The sequence below is a fragment of the Manis pentadactyla genome, chromosome 2 (assembly GCF_030020395.1).
Source record: "Manis pentadactyla isolate mManPen7 chromosome 2, mManPen7.hap1, whole genome shotgun sequence".
Lineage (NCBI taxonomy): Eukaryota > Metazoa > Chordata > Mammalia > Pholidota > Manidae > Manis > Manis pentadactyla.
The window spans coordinates 209917907-209935367 of NC_080020.1; the positions used below are offsets into that span (position 1 = coordinate 209917907).

The window sequence follows — 17461 nt, forward strand, 5'->3', positions numbered from 1 at the left end:
CAGAAGAAACCAAGAAGTATCCGTGGAGGGTTACACAGGGCACCATCCACCCAAGTATCCCCATCCCCACCTTCAGCATCTCCAGACTCCTGCAGGACCCTGGTTACCCTACAAGGGCCTGAGACCTAGAGGGAAAGAGGGGTCCCTTGGGCTGCTCAATCACACACAAGAATGTCAGCTCCTAGAGAAAGATCTTTGTCATGTTTATGAGGACAACTATACGTGTTTGGTTAATGGAAGGAAATCTTGCTCAATTCCATGACAGTGGACGGACAGGTAACTTGTAATCAGGGAGAACTAGAAGCTCATTTTCCCACAGAAACATCTCTAGGCACAGCTACGAGCTCTCAAGTAGGCCAAGCACCATCCTGGCCTTCAGTCGTTGTTACCCTAGGAGGCAGGGGAATGCACAGATGAAGGGGAATCAGCTCGGAATCTGAAACCTGCTGTAAGAATTTAATCCTTTTTAACCTGTTGTCTCACCTACAAAACAGAGGTTAAAATGGTAATTAACCACTGGCTTGTTGTGGGGCCTGTCTGAAGTAATCCATGAAGCGGTCACCGCAGGGCCTGGCCCATCTAGGCCCCAGTACGTGGCCCTGTGTTACCTGGAAACAAATTACCTGCATTCCCAACCACCACCCCATGAATATCCTTTTGCAATACCATTTGTACAAAAGCAGGGGGCGCCCCTAAGTTCCAGCTGAAAACAGCTTTGTTTTCTATCCTATCCACAATGCATGACTAATTATAGCTAATATTTACATAGCACTTTTCTTTTGAGTAAGTTATTATCAAAGTCTAGGGAATAATAGGAAGAATATTTTTAAACTTTTTGTGGAGAGAAGCACCAGTGCACAGAGCCTGGGGCAGTCAGTTCTCTTCCCTTGGCCCTTACGCACCTCCTCTATAAAATGGGAGATTGAGAACACATGACCCCAGAAGACCCCTTCCATTCTCTCATCCTGGCCCTACAGGTCCTGAAGTCAAGCCCATCGCTTCTAAAACACACCAGAAAGACTGTTCTCCTGTTTTGAAAAACCATCAGGAAAGGAGATTCCACAAGATCACAACACCAGAGGGCCTTCAAAGCTGTTTTTACTATGAAGCTGAATGATGAGAAGTGTCATCACTTGATGAAAAGCAGAACTGAAATGTATCCAAAGCCAAGAAAAGACACTTGGCCAAAACCACCTGCAGTATCAGCAGCAGGAGGGGATGGTCACCAGCAGTGCCGCAGCAGCCCAGTGCTGTGCTCATCCAGGTACCCGGGACAGAGGGCACACACGGCTGTCCTTCAGATGCCAGATTCAGGGACGCAGAGCTACATGAGGGGCCACTCAGTCACTGCCACCACCCCAAACCTGGTCAGTACCTTTCGCAAATGACATCCTTGGAGAAGGCCCTTGGGGGGCCTCCCCTGAGCACCCGCAGCTAAGAGCTAAAGATTTCACAAATGTGACGGTTTCACTGCCCACAAAAGCCTCCACAGTAGGAAAAAACACCACAGAACAAGTGTTTTAGAAGAAAATTATTCAGGATTATTTTGACAATCTGGACTTATAATTTAATGATCCAATTTAAGACTTGAATAAAAGGCAAGAATTATCAGGTGATGCTTCAGAGGCTTTATGACTAGTAATTTTATTCTTGAAATGTAATGTTGTCTACTTTTGCCATAGACCTTACCACTTTAATCTACCATATTTCATTCATTTTTTATATTTCCAGCATTGGGAGAGTGGCTGACACATAAATTGTGTTCACTAGGTGCTTGTTGGCTGCATAAGCGAGCCTTGGGTCTGAGCTGCTCTTCCATCTTCCAGCATCTACACGTTCTTCCTCATATTAGTTGTCTCCTGGTTCCAAAGTTTCTAAAAAAGTATCACAATCTTAATGGCTTAGAACAATACACATTTATCTCAGTTTATCTGAATCAGGCATCTGGGCACAGAATAACTGAAACTTCTGCTTCAGCATCTCACAGGTTATAATCAAATATCAGCTGGGCTGCAGTTTCATCTGAGGCTCAGCTATGGAAGAAACTACCTCCACAACCATTCAGGTTGCTGGCAGAATTCCTTTCCTTTAGGCTGTAGGACTGAGGGTCTTCATGGCTACCAACCAGAGACCACAGTTTATTACTACGTGGTCCTTTCCATAGACAAGCCACCAGCACAACAAGGCAGCTTGCTTTTTCCAAGCCAGCAGGAAGTCTCTCTCTCCATTCAGCTAAGACAGAGTTATATAACAACATAATCACAGAGGTGGCATCCCCTCACCTTTGCCACATTCTATAGACTAGAAGCAAGTTATAGGTTCTGCCCACACTCAAGGGGAGACCCACTGGGGATGACCCACTGAGGATCCACTTTTTTTGTGTGTGTGACCCACTGGGGATCATCTTAGGGTGTGTCTGCCACAATCCTAGAGTTATGGTCAACTTATTCTTTCCCCTGGACTGTAAGCTCCACAGAGCAGCATCTTAACTGTCCACTTAGCCCACACACAGTGCCTTCTGATACAGCAGGCATAAGGCATTAGTGGATAAAATGAAAGGTTGAGGCGTATATAAGAAACAGACTTCTAAGGACTACACAGAGAATTCAGCTGTAAATATGTTAGTAGTTTTTTGGGTTTCTTTTTAAGTGTTTACCCATACTGAGACTGAGGGAGTGAGCAATAACGGTTTTTTTATCCATATTTAAGCAAATCCACAAGTTTGGCTCTTTACAAAATTTGAACACTGTCTTCTAGGATTGTGGCCTTTTCTATATGATCCTTCAACATTTAGGTGCCTTATCAAAAGGAACATATAGCTACCTAGAAATAGTTACATGCTTGCATTGGGAAGAAAAGATAAAATATTTACTTTTAACCAAGTATAACTTATCACAATAAATGATGATATTAAAAAGCTTTCCTTCCAAAAAAAATATATTTTTACTTGGAAGGGAAATAGATATTTTTTAACAACCTAACTTTTCTTCAATATTCACGTAAAGTGTCTTTGCGTTCACTTATTTTGCAGAAAGAAAAAGATACATAAAGGGGAGAAGAGTTCCTATTTCACAGGACAAGCAAACCAACTCCTTCTCTAGCTCCTGCTACGAAGACTCCTAGTCTTACAATAGGCAATTCCTTTCCTAAATACATTTCTAATAAAAGTATGTGTCATTGCTGGAATTCTTAACTGGGCTGTTTCCAAACATCTGATGCATTCCTCCAACAACTTCCAGGACTGAGTCAGCGGGACCCCAAGGAGTGGCCAAGAAGCGCGGACTCATCCCCGCTCAGTCCGAACTTCCTCCTCTTCATACAAGAAAGCCCCATCCCTAGAGTGCCAAGGGCACGGTCCCCACAGGAGCTGGCTCTTCGTTCCACTTTGAAACTACTTTGGAAATGAGTAATGGCACATGTCCCCAAAACCAAAAGTCATATTCGTGCCTGTTACTTGGATTAATTTTGTAATACCTGCTCATGGCTCCTCGCCCTTGACATCCTTGGTTCCAGCACATCTGCTTTATACCCAGGATCCTGGAGCTTTGGAGTAGATCAGCCGCTGGGTACTTGAGAAAACAAGGTGCACGGGGTCACCCCTGGGGGGTCCAATTTGGTAAGTCAGCAGTAGGACCCCACAACCTGCACTGGTTATACATCCCACAGGGGGTTGTGATGTGGAAGGGGGTCCAGGCACCCCACCTTGATAAATACAGCTTTCAGGATGTGAAATGAGCTTTGTGGTTTAAGCATCTTCTATGTTAAAGAACACACTAGAACCAGGAAGGCCCGAAGGTACAAACCTCAGATTCACTGAATGGCCAAATGGCTTCTGTGCAGAACAGAATGGGCGCAGCTACACCAATACCTGCTCAGGATTACAAGGCTCCCATTGGACACTGGGAACTGCTCCGTCCACTGGAATGGAGAGAAAACCTAAGCTCCTAGTCCCCAAGGTCTGGAGTCCAAAGGAGCCAATTTCCATGCACCCCTCTTCCCTCTACACTTGATGTTAAAGAGAAGGAGGATATGGGTTGAGCAAGAGCAGAGGTTCCCAAACCTTGGCTCTATCAGCGTCGCCTGGAGGGCTTGTTAAAACTCAGGGCTCTGGGCCCTATGCCCAGTGTCTGATTCAGCAGTCTCGGGTGGCCCAACAATTTGCATTTCTAACAAGTTCCCAGGAGCCGCTGCTGCCCCTGCTGCCTGGGTTCAGGGACCACACTGTGAGAGCCACCGGGTCTGTGAAGGGCCCCTGAAGGGTCTCTGCACATTTGAATGCAGTCGTTTTACCATAGGAAGAGCCTCTAACACTCAAAACTGAGCACTAAAGACAGTTGTTACACGGGGAGGTATGCTGTAGTATATATTCTCTCCTAACAGAAGGTGCTGCTTAGTAACAATCTCCATATCCCCTGGTTTAAATGAATCTCAGCCCATCTTTCCCTCACACGCATATGTGACTTGTAATGTTGATTAATCAAGTAAACTTACTGAGGGTGTATACACAGAACTGCTCTGTGGGTCAACTTCCTAGTGGATAAAAAGCAAAACAAAAGCAGGGCCCCTGCTTTTAATTTACTTATTGTCTGCATCATTTCACACCCAATTCCTAAGAAATTTTGGACTAACTTAACATAACCTTTCCACTATCACAATAAGAAAGAAACAGTGCCTCGCCAAAGAATCTTTGTTTTTGCCTGCACTCTACTTTTAGGAGAATAAAGCAAGTCACAAGTGAGGACAGAAGTATTTTTGGTTATTTTCATACCAACCTCCAGGAGGTGCCCTCAGAGACCATAAACTGTCAGGAATGGGATGATCAATATAAAGACCTGATACACAATATCTGTAATCATCAAAACCCACTGAAAAACATTTTTAAGCATTCTTTCAAGATAAGAAATATACCAACACATTACAGAAAACAATTGTCACATACTGACAAATTTTCACACAACAGCCAGAAACCCTGATTAATAATATCACCTTACGTTTCTATGGCTGTTTGGTGAAGCATTTCCATGAACCTCATCTTATTTCATATCTACCACAAAATGGGAGGTGTAAGACAATGGGTGCTATTAACCCTGTCACCCAGAGAAGGGAGCAAGTGCCAAAGACGCCCAGCAGAGACTGCTTTTGCACCTACTTGGGGCTCACCCAACAACTGGTAAATTAGATCAGGGGAGGGGGGTCTGAACAAAACCTCCAAACAGCATTCAAATGTATCACCAAAATTTTACACTCTCATTTTAACATATCCTACCTGCTTTCTCTGAATTTTCTGATTGCCAGATTAGGATTTTTATCTTTAGTTTAAGGGATTTAACAGTTTATTTTTTTATTGAGCACCACGTGAGGATCCCCCCTACTTTGCCTTTTAACACAGCCATGACCTGCGCCTTTTCATTCTTTAACCTTTGAGCTTTCATCTGCTTTCTTCGGCAGCACTCGGCAGAGGCATGGGGCTCCGATCAGTACTGGGCTGGGCTGCCAATCTGGGCACAGTGCAGGTGGTCAGAGTATGACAATAATTTGTGTGTGGCTTTGGGTCCGTCACTATTCTATCCGCAGCTTTCCTCATCAATATAAAATAACAAGAAAGATGACTGAATTTTCAATTTGAAACATTCTTTTTCCATGCCTTCAAAGAAAGGCTAAGAAATTACCAAATCCTATATTGTGCTGTATTCCTTAATAATGAAATCCACTTGCTTTATAAGTCCCCTGTATTATCTTACTTATGGCCTTACACAGCCTGAGACCTGAATGGGGACCCACCCCTCTCCCTCACCCTGTACTACTCTAGCCCTCACTGACAACTCAGCAATTCTCATCTCTGAGTCCCACACTGGGTCAGACCTACTCCCACCCCAGGGCCTTTGAGCTGGCTGTTCTCCTGCCCTAAAAGGCTCTTCCCCCAGGTCCTTCCTCATCACACAGGTCTCATATGTTACTTCCTTACAGAGACATTCCCTGCCCATGCTTCCCTCATCCACCCCTGTCCCAGCCTATCACTCTGTTTTATTTTCCTCATAGTACTTAACACCTGCATGCCAGGACCTAGTACACAGGGGCTCAGTGAAAGTACAAGAAACGAATCCACCCATTCATTCAAGCATTCATTCATTCCACAGAGATCTGTCTGCTTACTAAGTACTGAAGATAAAACTACAGCTTATGGTATGTTCCTGACCCTCACAGAGCTCACATTCAAAGCCAGGAAAGCTAAACAAACACACATGGCTGTGACACAATGTGAAAAGTGTTCAGAGAGAAAAGGATTTATATGCCTGACAGTCACAGGAACGACTTGAGTTTGGACTGGTAATGAATGACACTCTCCCCATTCATTTCATTCAGACTGAAAAAAATCTCAGAAGCGTTAATCAATCAATCTGCTTGAAACTCCACAGCTAATAGTGCAGGCAAAACAAGTCCCCTGACTCCTGAGTCAATGGTATTGAATCAAATGATTCATCAAGGTGAAGTGGTGTGTCTCAGCTGATTTAAATAGCTTTTACAATGAAATGTATTTTGAAGATAGAAATTATTAACTGTGTATCTGATATGGTGTTAAAATAAAATGCATGTGGGTAAAAGGATATTCTACTTTTGATTGATAATAACAATGAAACGAAGTTCCTGCAAGGAGGAAAGTGAGAGTGGGATTATTTGGGAGTCCTATAAGAAACATAAACAGTTTTAAATGTACAAAGACAAGAGATCCTTATAATTATATTTTCCTTATTTGATTACATTTTCCTCCAGTGGTTTTTTACTGGTTACATCCTCTGTGAAGATGCTCCCTTAACCGATAACAAAACACCACCTAAGGTTTCCTCCAGCCATTTAGTCCTCACCTTGGAATAACTGATCCCATCAGCTCACTAAAGTTGACCACATTGATGTCAGATAGCAACACCTTCCTCCATTCTGTCTTCCCATATGTCGACGAAATCCATCTTTCCTCTGGCCCAGCAGAACCCAGAGCACATACTCAAACACCAGCCCATCTGCCTCCTAATTTACAAAACATGACATTTCACAAACTGTTTACTTATGTCGGTGCCAACACTGTTACTCAAATGTGGTGGAGTGGAAAAGCCACCGGGAATAGTGTAGTTGGCCAAGAGCAGTATTTGGGGATCTAAAATTACAGGGAAAAAAAAATCATACAACATTCATTTTACTTAGTTCCAAATCTCTATCAGATGATGTTGAGCAAAGAAGATTCTAAAATTGGCAGGAAGAAAGGGAAAGCTGTCTTAAAGTATGGGCCATGCCAGGGCAGCCAGGCTTCGGAGAGAAAGCAAGAAGAAAAAGGATAAAGCGGTGTGCCCTCGAAAAGCTGTTATAACAAGCAGTGTCTGTTGAGCAAGGATAAGCACACAGCGAAAATAGGGGCAAGAAAACTGAATGGAGATTAGTGGCAAAAGATGAGAGTAAACAAAGAAAAAAGGAAGTAGAATTTTGTATATAGTACTTAGAGGACAGTATTTATAACGTAGCAAAATCAGAGACCCTCATTTGATTCAGTTCTATTCAATTCAGTTAGCATTTGTACTGTACCAAGGAACGGAGCCTGGGGACTTAACGTGACACGCGGAAAATCTTGCTCCCCAGGAGCTCCACACGGATGGGGAGACAGAGGCCTCTCGTGCCTGGTCCAGCCATAGCCAGAGTCAAGGGAGAAATCAGAGTGCCCCAGGAGAGGGGAAGGGGGAACCATGATTTTCACCAGGGGATCTGAGAAACACAAAACGGGGTGCCTGAAAGGCTGAGGCACCCAGGAGAGGGTGGGCCTAAGCACCCTGAGAGCCCCAGGGAGCTCAAATGTTGCTGGGCAGGAGTCCTGCCGTCCATGTGCTTTTCCTGCATTACTCTGTGCAGTCCCCCAGCAAGCTTCTGAATGAGGTACAGACCGTCATCCTACCTGAGCTGTGAATGGGGTAACTAGCCCGGCTGGGTCTCATGGTCCAAGGTCACACAGTGAGGACATGTTACTACCCAGACAGGAGCCCTGTGTTCCAACTCCAAAGAATGAACTTCTGAGCACTAAGCCACGCTGCCTCTAGTCCAGGGCAAGCAAAACTGAGACCCAGTAAGGAGGAAGAAGAAGGTAAGAAAGGTGGAGGGGAGGGGGAAGAAGTCCGGTAACATGCAGCATTCCCTTCTTGTAACAACACTGTCTTGGGTCTAAATGACGCTGTACATAAATTCTCAGTATCCAATAGACTGTGATGAAATGCAATGTTCAATTCTTTCTTAATAACAAGCAAGGCAAATTAATAGGTGCACATGAGCATATATAAATAATACACTTCTGAGTGTATTTTTCCATGAGTACCGAAACAACCAATTTTTATCACACCAACAAATTGTGTAATATTTTCCCTCCACTAACAAGACAGGAAATATCATTAGTTAAGCATACATTTAGAACAAGATAAGACCACAGTCTCTCCTGTATCTATAAATCACTGTGCGTCATTACCTCATCAGGGAGTTCTTAAAAACATGACCCTGATGGGTCGCTGTTGGATATATTATTTGCTTTATTTTTGTGTATTTAAAGTATTTTATTTTGTAAAATAGAATATTTTGTGGAAAAAAAACACCCAATGTGTTCCAAAGTGTTTAAACCTTTCTAAAAACCACTTTAACCACCTATGTATCATTAACAATTTTGCGAATTTCCAACTCTTGTAAAAACACACATAATTATCGAACATTCAGCTAACTAAAGAAAAACTGGATGAAATAACCCTATATGCAGTCATCTTTGCAGGTACTATTCACAATTGAACTACACCAGTACTTAGAGGGCTTCCCCCTTGAGAAGTTTCTAAATTGTTAAGTGTTGGGCTTGGCTTTTAAATTCTCATACAAAGGGTGATAAGTAGTAAACCCAGGAGAGGGTTCCTTCTGCATCACTGTTTCTCAAAATGTGAGCCACCTTCTTCAGCAGCTCCTGGGGTGCTTGTCAAAAGAGATTCTGATTGAACATAAAGCAGCTTAACAAAACTCCAGTGATCAGCTGCACATTCATGTTTAAGAACCACCAATCTAGAATCTCTTAAAACAGACCAAGTTAAAAGGGTCAGAGTTATAATCAAAATCACCAGTGGCCAGCTCCTGATCTTTCCTAGTAGCAGCCAGAGCTTCTGTATTAAAGCAGCAGCCATGGTAGATCCACAGTCCCAGACTGTATGGGAAGGGCCCCCTAAACTCCTGCCCACCCATCCCTGGGTTATTGCTAAGGAATCCCCAAGTGCTCTGGGATATCCCAACTCTGAGTAGCCCACCTCTCAAGCCCAAATGCACAGCATCTAAAGGGCCTGTGTTATAAGTTGAACTGTGCCCCAACCCCCAAAAGAAAAAAGGTATGTTGGAGTTCTGACCTCAAGTACCTCAGTATGTGACCTCATTTGGAATCAGGATTTTACAGAGATAATCCAGTTAAAATGACATCAGTAGGGTGGGCCTAATTCAGTATGACTGCTGTCCCTGAAAAGGGGAACTTTAGACACAAAGAAAGACACAGAGAGGTAAGATGAAGTGAAGATACATAGGGAGAAGACAGCCTTCTAACAAGCCAAGCAAAGGGATCTATCTGGAATAGATCCCTCTCTCACAGCCTAAATCTGGAAGGAACTAACCCTGCCCACACCTTGACTTTGGACGTCCAGCCTCCAGAATTCTGAGACAAAACATTTCTGTTGTTCTGAGCGAACCAGTTCGTGGTTAGTTTTGGCAGCCCTAGCAAACTCATGCAGCTTGGGAAATCACAAAGTGAACTGAGTCAGTGAAACCCAGTCCAAATCAGGGCTGTCAGGAGAGTAAAGGTCAAGACCTCAAGGGAGAATGCTGCAACACCCAGCATCCAGGCAGCGCGGGGCGCAGAAGGAACAAACCAAGAGCCGCGAGATCTAGGGTGGGTCTGAGCACTGCCCCTCCTTTGTAAAGGGGGAAATAAAACATGCTTGCCCCTCCAACCCCAACAGGGTGTGAGGATCAAGGAACTGCTCTCCCTGCCCTCAGAGCACTGCACGTGTCCTTTTCAGCCCCCAGCAGCTCCTCCATGTGCGCTCTGACCCTGGTCCGTGTTACAGGAGTGGTGACACAGCCACAGGCCTCCAAGTTGCCCTGCTCATTGCAAGGAAGGCCTTGGAGCAAAATCTGCATTTTAGGAAAATTTCATTCGAGCTCCCAAACATGTTTGAGAATGTTTGGAATTTCCAAGACAACAAACAGCAGTGTCAGACACAGCAAAATCCTGAGGTTGCCAACAATCCCTTCAACGAGGCATGCTTCCTAAGGGCCAAGGGTTCACAGGGCAGAGAAGCACTCCCATAAAACAGACCAGGAAGGGGCAGGCGGGTGTTCAGACAGGCCCACAGGCTGGAGGAGGGCTTCACGATGAAGGTTTAAGTATTACCGCAACACAGAATTTATGGTTCTTAAATGTTTGTTTTAACTAGTGTTGAGAACACATATTTGACCCAGTGTGAACTTGACCTCTGGGTCCCTCTCCTTTCCCTGGACTGTCTGTGCTGCATGACAAGATTTTCCAGCCAACCCTCCCAACCCCTGCTCCCAGCACTGGGGCTGGGGTGGCTTTCCCAGCAGCTGCATGGTAAACCTCACTGCAGATCTACTGGCAAAGCAGCTGTCAATGGCCATAGCAGGCATACGAAAAATGTGTAATCATTCTGGGCCCGACTCCCATGCTTGGCCAGCACAACACAAGCCAAGAGGGACAGGAGACAGCCTGAAATTCCTCTTGGACACCTGGAGCTCTGGCCACATTACACCTTCCTAAACAATGCCATCTATTGCAGCATCCTCGAGCACCAGGGGTATACACAACTGTGTCTCTACTGTGCATAATTAAGGAACATTTCTAGGTTTGTGGGTTGGTTTTTTTTTTCCCTTCAAAGTAGTGTGTGGGCTGAATGCCAATGGAAAAGCAATGGAATATCGATTTTTCTGTTTCTTGCTAAGGAGAGAACAAGTCATTTGATGTGCCATGAGTTAAGTGAGTAAAAACAGACCCCGCACTCCCTACAGCTGGCTGTATTTCTCCTCTATTCATAGAACCTGGCACATGCTAAAAGCTAAACAGATATCCATTAAATAAATGAAAGAACCATCCATGCATTTACGGAGGGCCTGCCAAGTGCCAGGCACCCGCCTGGGATTCGTATCTGCCATCTTTCCTCTTCTTTCCACCTGATCCTGCCAACCCAGCCTCACCCTCATCTCGCCTTTATTGTTTTGTGTCGTCTGCTCCTAAGTCCAGCCTCCCCTTTTAAGTCGAAGCTACTGACAGTGTCTCTCTCTGGCCCACACTTAGCCTGAAAAGGGGACAAAAAAATTGCAAGAACCACTCAGGGATGGGTTCAGTTTGGGCAGAGAGGGGAAAAAAATGCCAAAATGGGGAGAGACAAAAATGTTATACATTGGGGATTTAATGCCCTAAAAGGAAGACAAAGGCTCTAAGCTACAAAGCCCTCCTATAAATGTTGACTCTCAGGAAAAAAATTTTTAAATGTGGTGCCATCTCTTTTGCTCCAAATGAGTTCACTATCAACCATCACTCAACATTTCTAACATGCATATCCCATACTGTAATTTCAGCTTCTAGAGACCCACACACAAAGGGCATCTGGAAAAGCAGCCTTACCATGCAACTGGGCATCTCTACATAGAGCTGGGTGGTGAAAGCTCCTGGGACCACCTGTGTGGGTGCACATACCCATTCTTGGCCCATGTGGGTCTGCTGCTTGCTTGTTTCATATCTCTTTGCAGCCTAAGGTTCAGAAATCTTCAGTCTTCAGAAGCATTTGCCTGTGGCCTATTTAAATTAAACTTCAGTCAATTCTAAAGAGCACAGTCTGCTTTGAAGGGGCACCTTATTTTCTTCACTGGGTTAAGCAAATTGAATATAAATACATTCTATCTCTTATACAGAAATATTTTTTTACATCAGTTGGATATGACCTATATACACTGACATTCTTCAGGTAAACCCTCTCAATTGTCCACCAAATATAATGACAACTAGGAGGTATCCTGGGAGATACATTTAAATGTGTATGGACATCTTATCTTAAGGAGGAATTTCATGTTGGCATGTCACTGGTTTTTGTGATTTTAAGTGTACTAAAGCACTCCCCCATACAGTTGTTATTCAATCTCTGCAAAGTACAGAAGCGAGAGAGGATGGAGACCACAAATCAACTTTTGCAATCTAACTTTCAGTAGTATTTACAGAGGTACTTTGTCACAAAAACTGGAGTCAGGGTTTTTTCAGTTCGATTTATTAATTCCTCAGAGGAGTATTTTACCCTAAATGGTATGCCTTATACAAAGAGAACTAGAGACATGCTGATAATCTAATATTTTGTCCCTTTTAATGTTATTTTAGGGATACAGTTCATTCAGGGGTACAGAACAACCCAAACCACTTAATTTTTTTCCTGGTAAATAAAGCCAGGACAGGATGGGCATGACTGGCTTTTTCATTTATCCTTTTTTTTTCATCTTCATTGAAGTATAATTGACAAATAAAAATTGTATATATTTAAGGTATATGATGATGTTTCGATTAATGCATACGTTGTGAAAGAATCACACAATCAAACTAATTAACATACTTATGACCTCACATAGGTAACATTTTTGTGTGTGTGGTGAGAACACTTCAAAATCTACCTTCTGAGCAATTATCAAGTATACAACACAGTGCTGTCAACTACAGTCATACTCCGACACAGCAGATATCCAGAACTAACTCTTCTTGCGAGACTGAAAGTCTGTACCCCTTAACCAACATCTCCCCATCTCCCCCGCCCTCCCACATAAAAGGGAACCCATAGCTACATTACTTATAAAGATGACAGTGACAACCGCTGGGGAAACATACATAAGCAAAAACGAAAACCAAGTAACAGATAAATGAGACAGGATTTATTTGGTTTTATAGGCTTCTTCATCCATCAGGCTCTCCCAGACACACACAAAACAAGTCCACCAGCGGGACACAGCCATCGAGAAGATACAGCACTTTGGACTGAGCACTAATCTACCCCAGCATCACTTTTAAAAACAGTTATTCTGGAGAGGTGTTATGATGTAAGTTTCCAGCATTTGGGACTGAATTAATTTAATTTGTCAGATTGGACAGTATAGGAGGGCTAATCTTTTGAACACTGGAAAACAGCAGAAGGGAAAGTAATGTTAAAATTCTTAGACCCCTATGTCATCCATGAGCTACCTTCAAGGAGCTGGAAGGATAACTTGAACCAAAACCCAAAGGTTGTACGCACGGTGAGACTAAATCAATGAGGCAACTTCTTCTGGAATTCTGTAGTAATGTTCAACTGTAAATTTTCTGACCCACAACCTTCTGTGGCCTCTCTCTTTCTGGGACAAGAGCGGACTAACCTGGTTAAACTTAGGCATGCTCATGTCCTTACCTCCCTCACCTGGGGAAGCAGGAAGTCATGAAGTCATTCCTCAAGACCTGCATGCCTTCCTTCTAGAGTATTTTTAGATCTTCTAGAACATCGCTGGAGTCCCCAAATCCTCAGACAGCCTGAAAATAGAGAACTACCCTCTCCTTAAAGAGCACTCAATTGCATGACTTGTCAAGTAAATTTCTTAAAGCCTTAGTGCATTCTAAGAGGCATCGAGGAGCAGCAGCCCATCATCTGTCTAAGATCCTGCTCTGTATTTTTAATCTTTACCCATCAACCTCCTGCAATCATGCTGTCGCAGATGGGTTATCTCCATGTTACAGGCAAACCATTTTACATCAGGTTTTGAGTAGAAAGTTTCAAAGTGTAGAATGGGTGTGTAATTTGACCTGAGCAGTTGTAAATTCAGGAAAATGCTGCCACACTATTGTCAGGTGTAATCTAAGAAGTTAAAAAGTACACCTTAATCTAAAATGCCTACCACCTTGAGCACTTCTGATCTAGTGATTTGAGTTCAATAATCAGAAGGCTGACAGTTAGTTGACATCTGCCATTCCTCCCTGATCACAGCCAAATCATAACTGATCTGGATATTCCTGGTCGTGAAATTAAACCCACCATGCCAAAGACCTTCTTCCGTTTCTTTCAAAGACTGAAGGCATTTTTCGAAAAGCAAGTCACTAGAATGACTGTACCAGAAATTTGTTATAAGTCATTCACCAGTATTTTAAAATCCAAACTACATGCAAGATAAATTGCTAAGTTTGACTTACTGTGCTGAATCCTAATAAGCAGCCAACATTTTGGACAATTCTAATTTTATGTTTTATGTGTTTGTGGCTCACGCTCTATGCAGAGAACACCTAAGAATGTTTACCTGTCTCGGAGTGGAAGCAAGCTTCCTTTATTTCCAATTAACACCAGACAGAAAGAATTAACTTGTCAAGAGCAGCCTCAAAATACACTTTAACTTAATCCTTAACTTCACAATGCATAGGGGAGATATTTTCTGATATTCTCAAATCTAGAAGCATTGTTACCACATTTTTCTAAAACACTACTAAGTGTGTGTACTAAGGGGAGAAGCACTGCAGGAAACCTCACTTGGCAGCTCTGAAGAACTGTACCGTGGATGCCTCCTGGGAAACAGACCTCAAGGATGCTGTTTACAGAAAGCCTTGAAAACTACTGATGTTTTATTTCAGATAGGGCCTCTGACTTCCCACTGCCCTCTTGACATCAACTTAAAGAATACTTTTCATTTATCAATATCCATATTCAAATTGTATTGGTTTACAGCACATCCTCCAATAAGAAATTTTTTTCCTAACTCCTAATTCACAGGTGTGACAGAGTGACCAATATGTGCAGGGGAATCCTGGATGCACTGCTCAGCTCTGTCCACTGAATTGCTGCTGGCACTGACACCAGCATTCCAGGGGCCCAGCCCTTCCTGGGTGGGTAGTACAGGCTGCAGAGAATGGGGTAGATTGCACTGCAGATGCCAACTTCTCCAAGGCAGCATTAGCCCCTTCATCTGACCTCTGTGGGATCCCCGCCATGTGGACAGCCCCATTTTGCCTACTATTCAGGGTGATGGTACACGGGGAAACTTACGTTTGGTGCACCTCTGGGAGCCAGGGGCCTTACTCCAGCCGTGGCAGCACTGCCCTCCACAGATATTGACCCTGAAACAAAGCAAGACCCCTGAGTTCAGCAGCAGCCTCTTCCAGAGAACCCAGACTTCCAGGGGTTCCTGCAAGCCCAGCCTCCTGCCTCCACAGGCCTCGGGCTTCCGGAGAGTCCAAATAGGTACCCAGGATGCCCCACCCAAAGCTGCCCAGAGAGAAATGTAAGGACCAACATCTTCCACCAAGGGTGAAATAACCAAAAAGCCTGCATAACGTAGACCTATACAAGAGGGGAGAACGAGGTCCAGATAACTGGTTCTCTCAACCCCCGAAAGGGAAGTGGAGCCAAAGCATTTCGTATGTTACCCGGGTTTGGGAAAGAAGCGTCCAAAGAGGGAGATCACACACCTGGGACCACCCCTGGAGAAAAAAACCAAATAGGTAAAACAAGTTTTCCCCCACGCTTCCAAACTGTGACTAATGGGGAGAGGAAGCAAGGAGGACGTCTGCGGGAGCCCAATAACAGAAACATTCTAACCGAAAATTCTACCAATGCTAAGAACCGGGCCCGGGAAAGCAGACCCCACAGGTGCCAGGAAGCCCAAGGCCACAATTTCTATGATGCTGCAAAGTTCTAGGCCACAGAACAGGAGCTGGATCTTTACAGCCAGCCCTCCCCAAAACGTTTTTTTTTTACATTAGCCAGACAATACAGTTGAACATCAAAGAGAAAGAAGTTTGATTGATGCTGAGGGATTAAGTTGTAGTGACTTCATGTTTACGCCCATCTTCTAGGAGTAGTTTGGTTCGCTCACAGGAGGTTACGCCCCAGGCAGAAATGCCTTTTGTGTTTACCCGCAGCTGGGTAACAATGCACTCAGAGTTTATCCTCCGAGAACGTGCCCGGCTTCCCGCAGTCCGCTCCTCACCGCGCGCTCCCAGGGAGGCAGCGGCGGGCGGGGAGCAGAAAGCCGACCGGCCGCGCACGACGCCCGCAGCCACCGCGGGGCTGCGAGCGGCCGCGACCCCGGGATCAGGCGCGGGAGGCGCAAGCCAGGCGGAGGGTGTGGGCTTACCCCTGCAGCTGCTGCTTCTGGTGAACCTGCAGCCTCGAGCCCCCGCCGCTCTGGGTCTCCTGCGGTACTTTGGAGCGCGCGCCCTGCCGGCCCTGTTTGGCGAACGGGGCGGCCGCCGGGTGGCCGCCGGGCTTGGGGTGGAGCTGCCCACCGGGGCCCCCGGGACGCGCCGGCTCCGGCGGCGGCGGTGGCGGCCGGAGCGCCTGCAGGGCCGCACCGCCGGGCTGGCTCGTGCGCCGCGTCCGCTCCGAGGGGGCCCCCGGGGAGGCGCGGCTGAGGCCCCCAGCGGCCGCCGAGCTGCGGCTGTACCTGGTGTTGAGCGCGACGTTGAAGGTCCGCGAGCGCGGGGGCCCGCCCAGGGGCAAGGCGCCTGCGGCCAGGCCGGAGCCCGGGCGCACCACGTACGTGATCCTCCGCACCCGGCCGTGCGCCGACGACGCGAGCAGTCCTGCCCAGAGCAGGAGCCCCCACCTGAGCCAGGCCCCCGCCATCGCGGGCCCGAGCCGGCGCCCCCGGCCGTGCGGCTCGCCCGTGCGGCCGCTGCGCGCGCTCAGACTCCGCCGAGAACGCCGAGAGCCCGGGGAAGGCGGGGAAGACGAAAACTCGGCTGCAGGAGAGGAAGTCCTGCGGGCGGCTGAGCGGCCCCAGACCCCGACCGAAAGCGGCGGGGAGGAGGGGGCGGGCGCGGGGGTGGGGAGCGCGGAGCCGGGGAGGGAGGGGCGCGGGGAGCGGGCTGCGCAAGGTGAGGGGACAGGGCTCCGCGCCCGGCACCGGCGAGAGCAGGCGAGGGCGGGCGTGAGCGCGCGGGACGCTCGGAGGCAGAGCGGCTGCAAAGTCTTTAAAAAGTTTCTCTCGCCGTGGAACCGAGTGTCAGATCTGAACAGCCAATCTCCGGCAGACGTGACGTCAGGCAGTAAATCCTAATTGGGGAGAGCGTGCGATGAGCCGGAGAACGCGCCGCCACCCTCCACATCCACAGATCGTTGCTGTGCGGCGGCCGGGCTGAGGGCCCCGCTCCCCGCTCCCGTGTCCCGGGAAAGGACAAAGGACTCGTCAGAGCCCCTGAACGGCCCTTTACTTCTGCAAGCCCCACAGGATTCGTTTGATACTGTTTGGAAGGCATTGCCGGGCATTTTCTTACCCGTGTTTGCTCAGATACTTACTGCAGGTATTGGGTTAAAACACCAGATCGGACCGCAGAAGGGACCGCTCGGGGTGCGCAGAGCTGCCCATCGGACAGCGTTAGGTGATTCTCTAAAACTGTTCCAAG

The 17461-nt window shown here is 46.2% G+C and overlaps 1 protein-coding gene across 4 annotated transcripts in view; it reads right to left on the reverse strand.

Annotated features, from left to right (window-relative positions):
* The window catches only part of LTBP1 (latent transforming growth factor beta binding protein 1), a 367875-nt gene extending 351060 nt beyond the window's left edge, over window positions 1–16815 (reverse strand). For 3 of the 4 annotated variants that reach the window (XM_036931602.2, XM_036931601.2, XM_036931600.2), the window contains exons 1-2: window positions 16192–16814; window positions 15102–15172 (exon numbers count right to left, since the gene is read on the reverse strand). In XM_036931602.2, coding sequence (XP_036787497.2) covers window positions 15102–15172; window positions 16192–16682 — 562 coding nt within the window. In that variant the 5' untranslated portion in view covers window positions 16683–16814. Of the gene's footprint in view, window positions 1–15101; window positions 15173–16191 lie in introns of all 4 variants that reach the window. The other variant, XM_057497285.1, reaches the window with a different exon arrangement.
* Window positions 16816–17461: the final 646 nt, after the last annotated feature.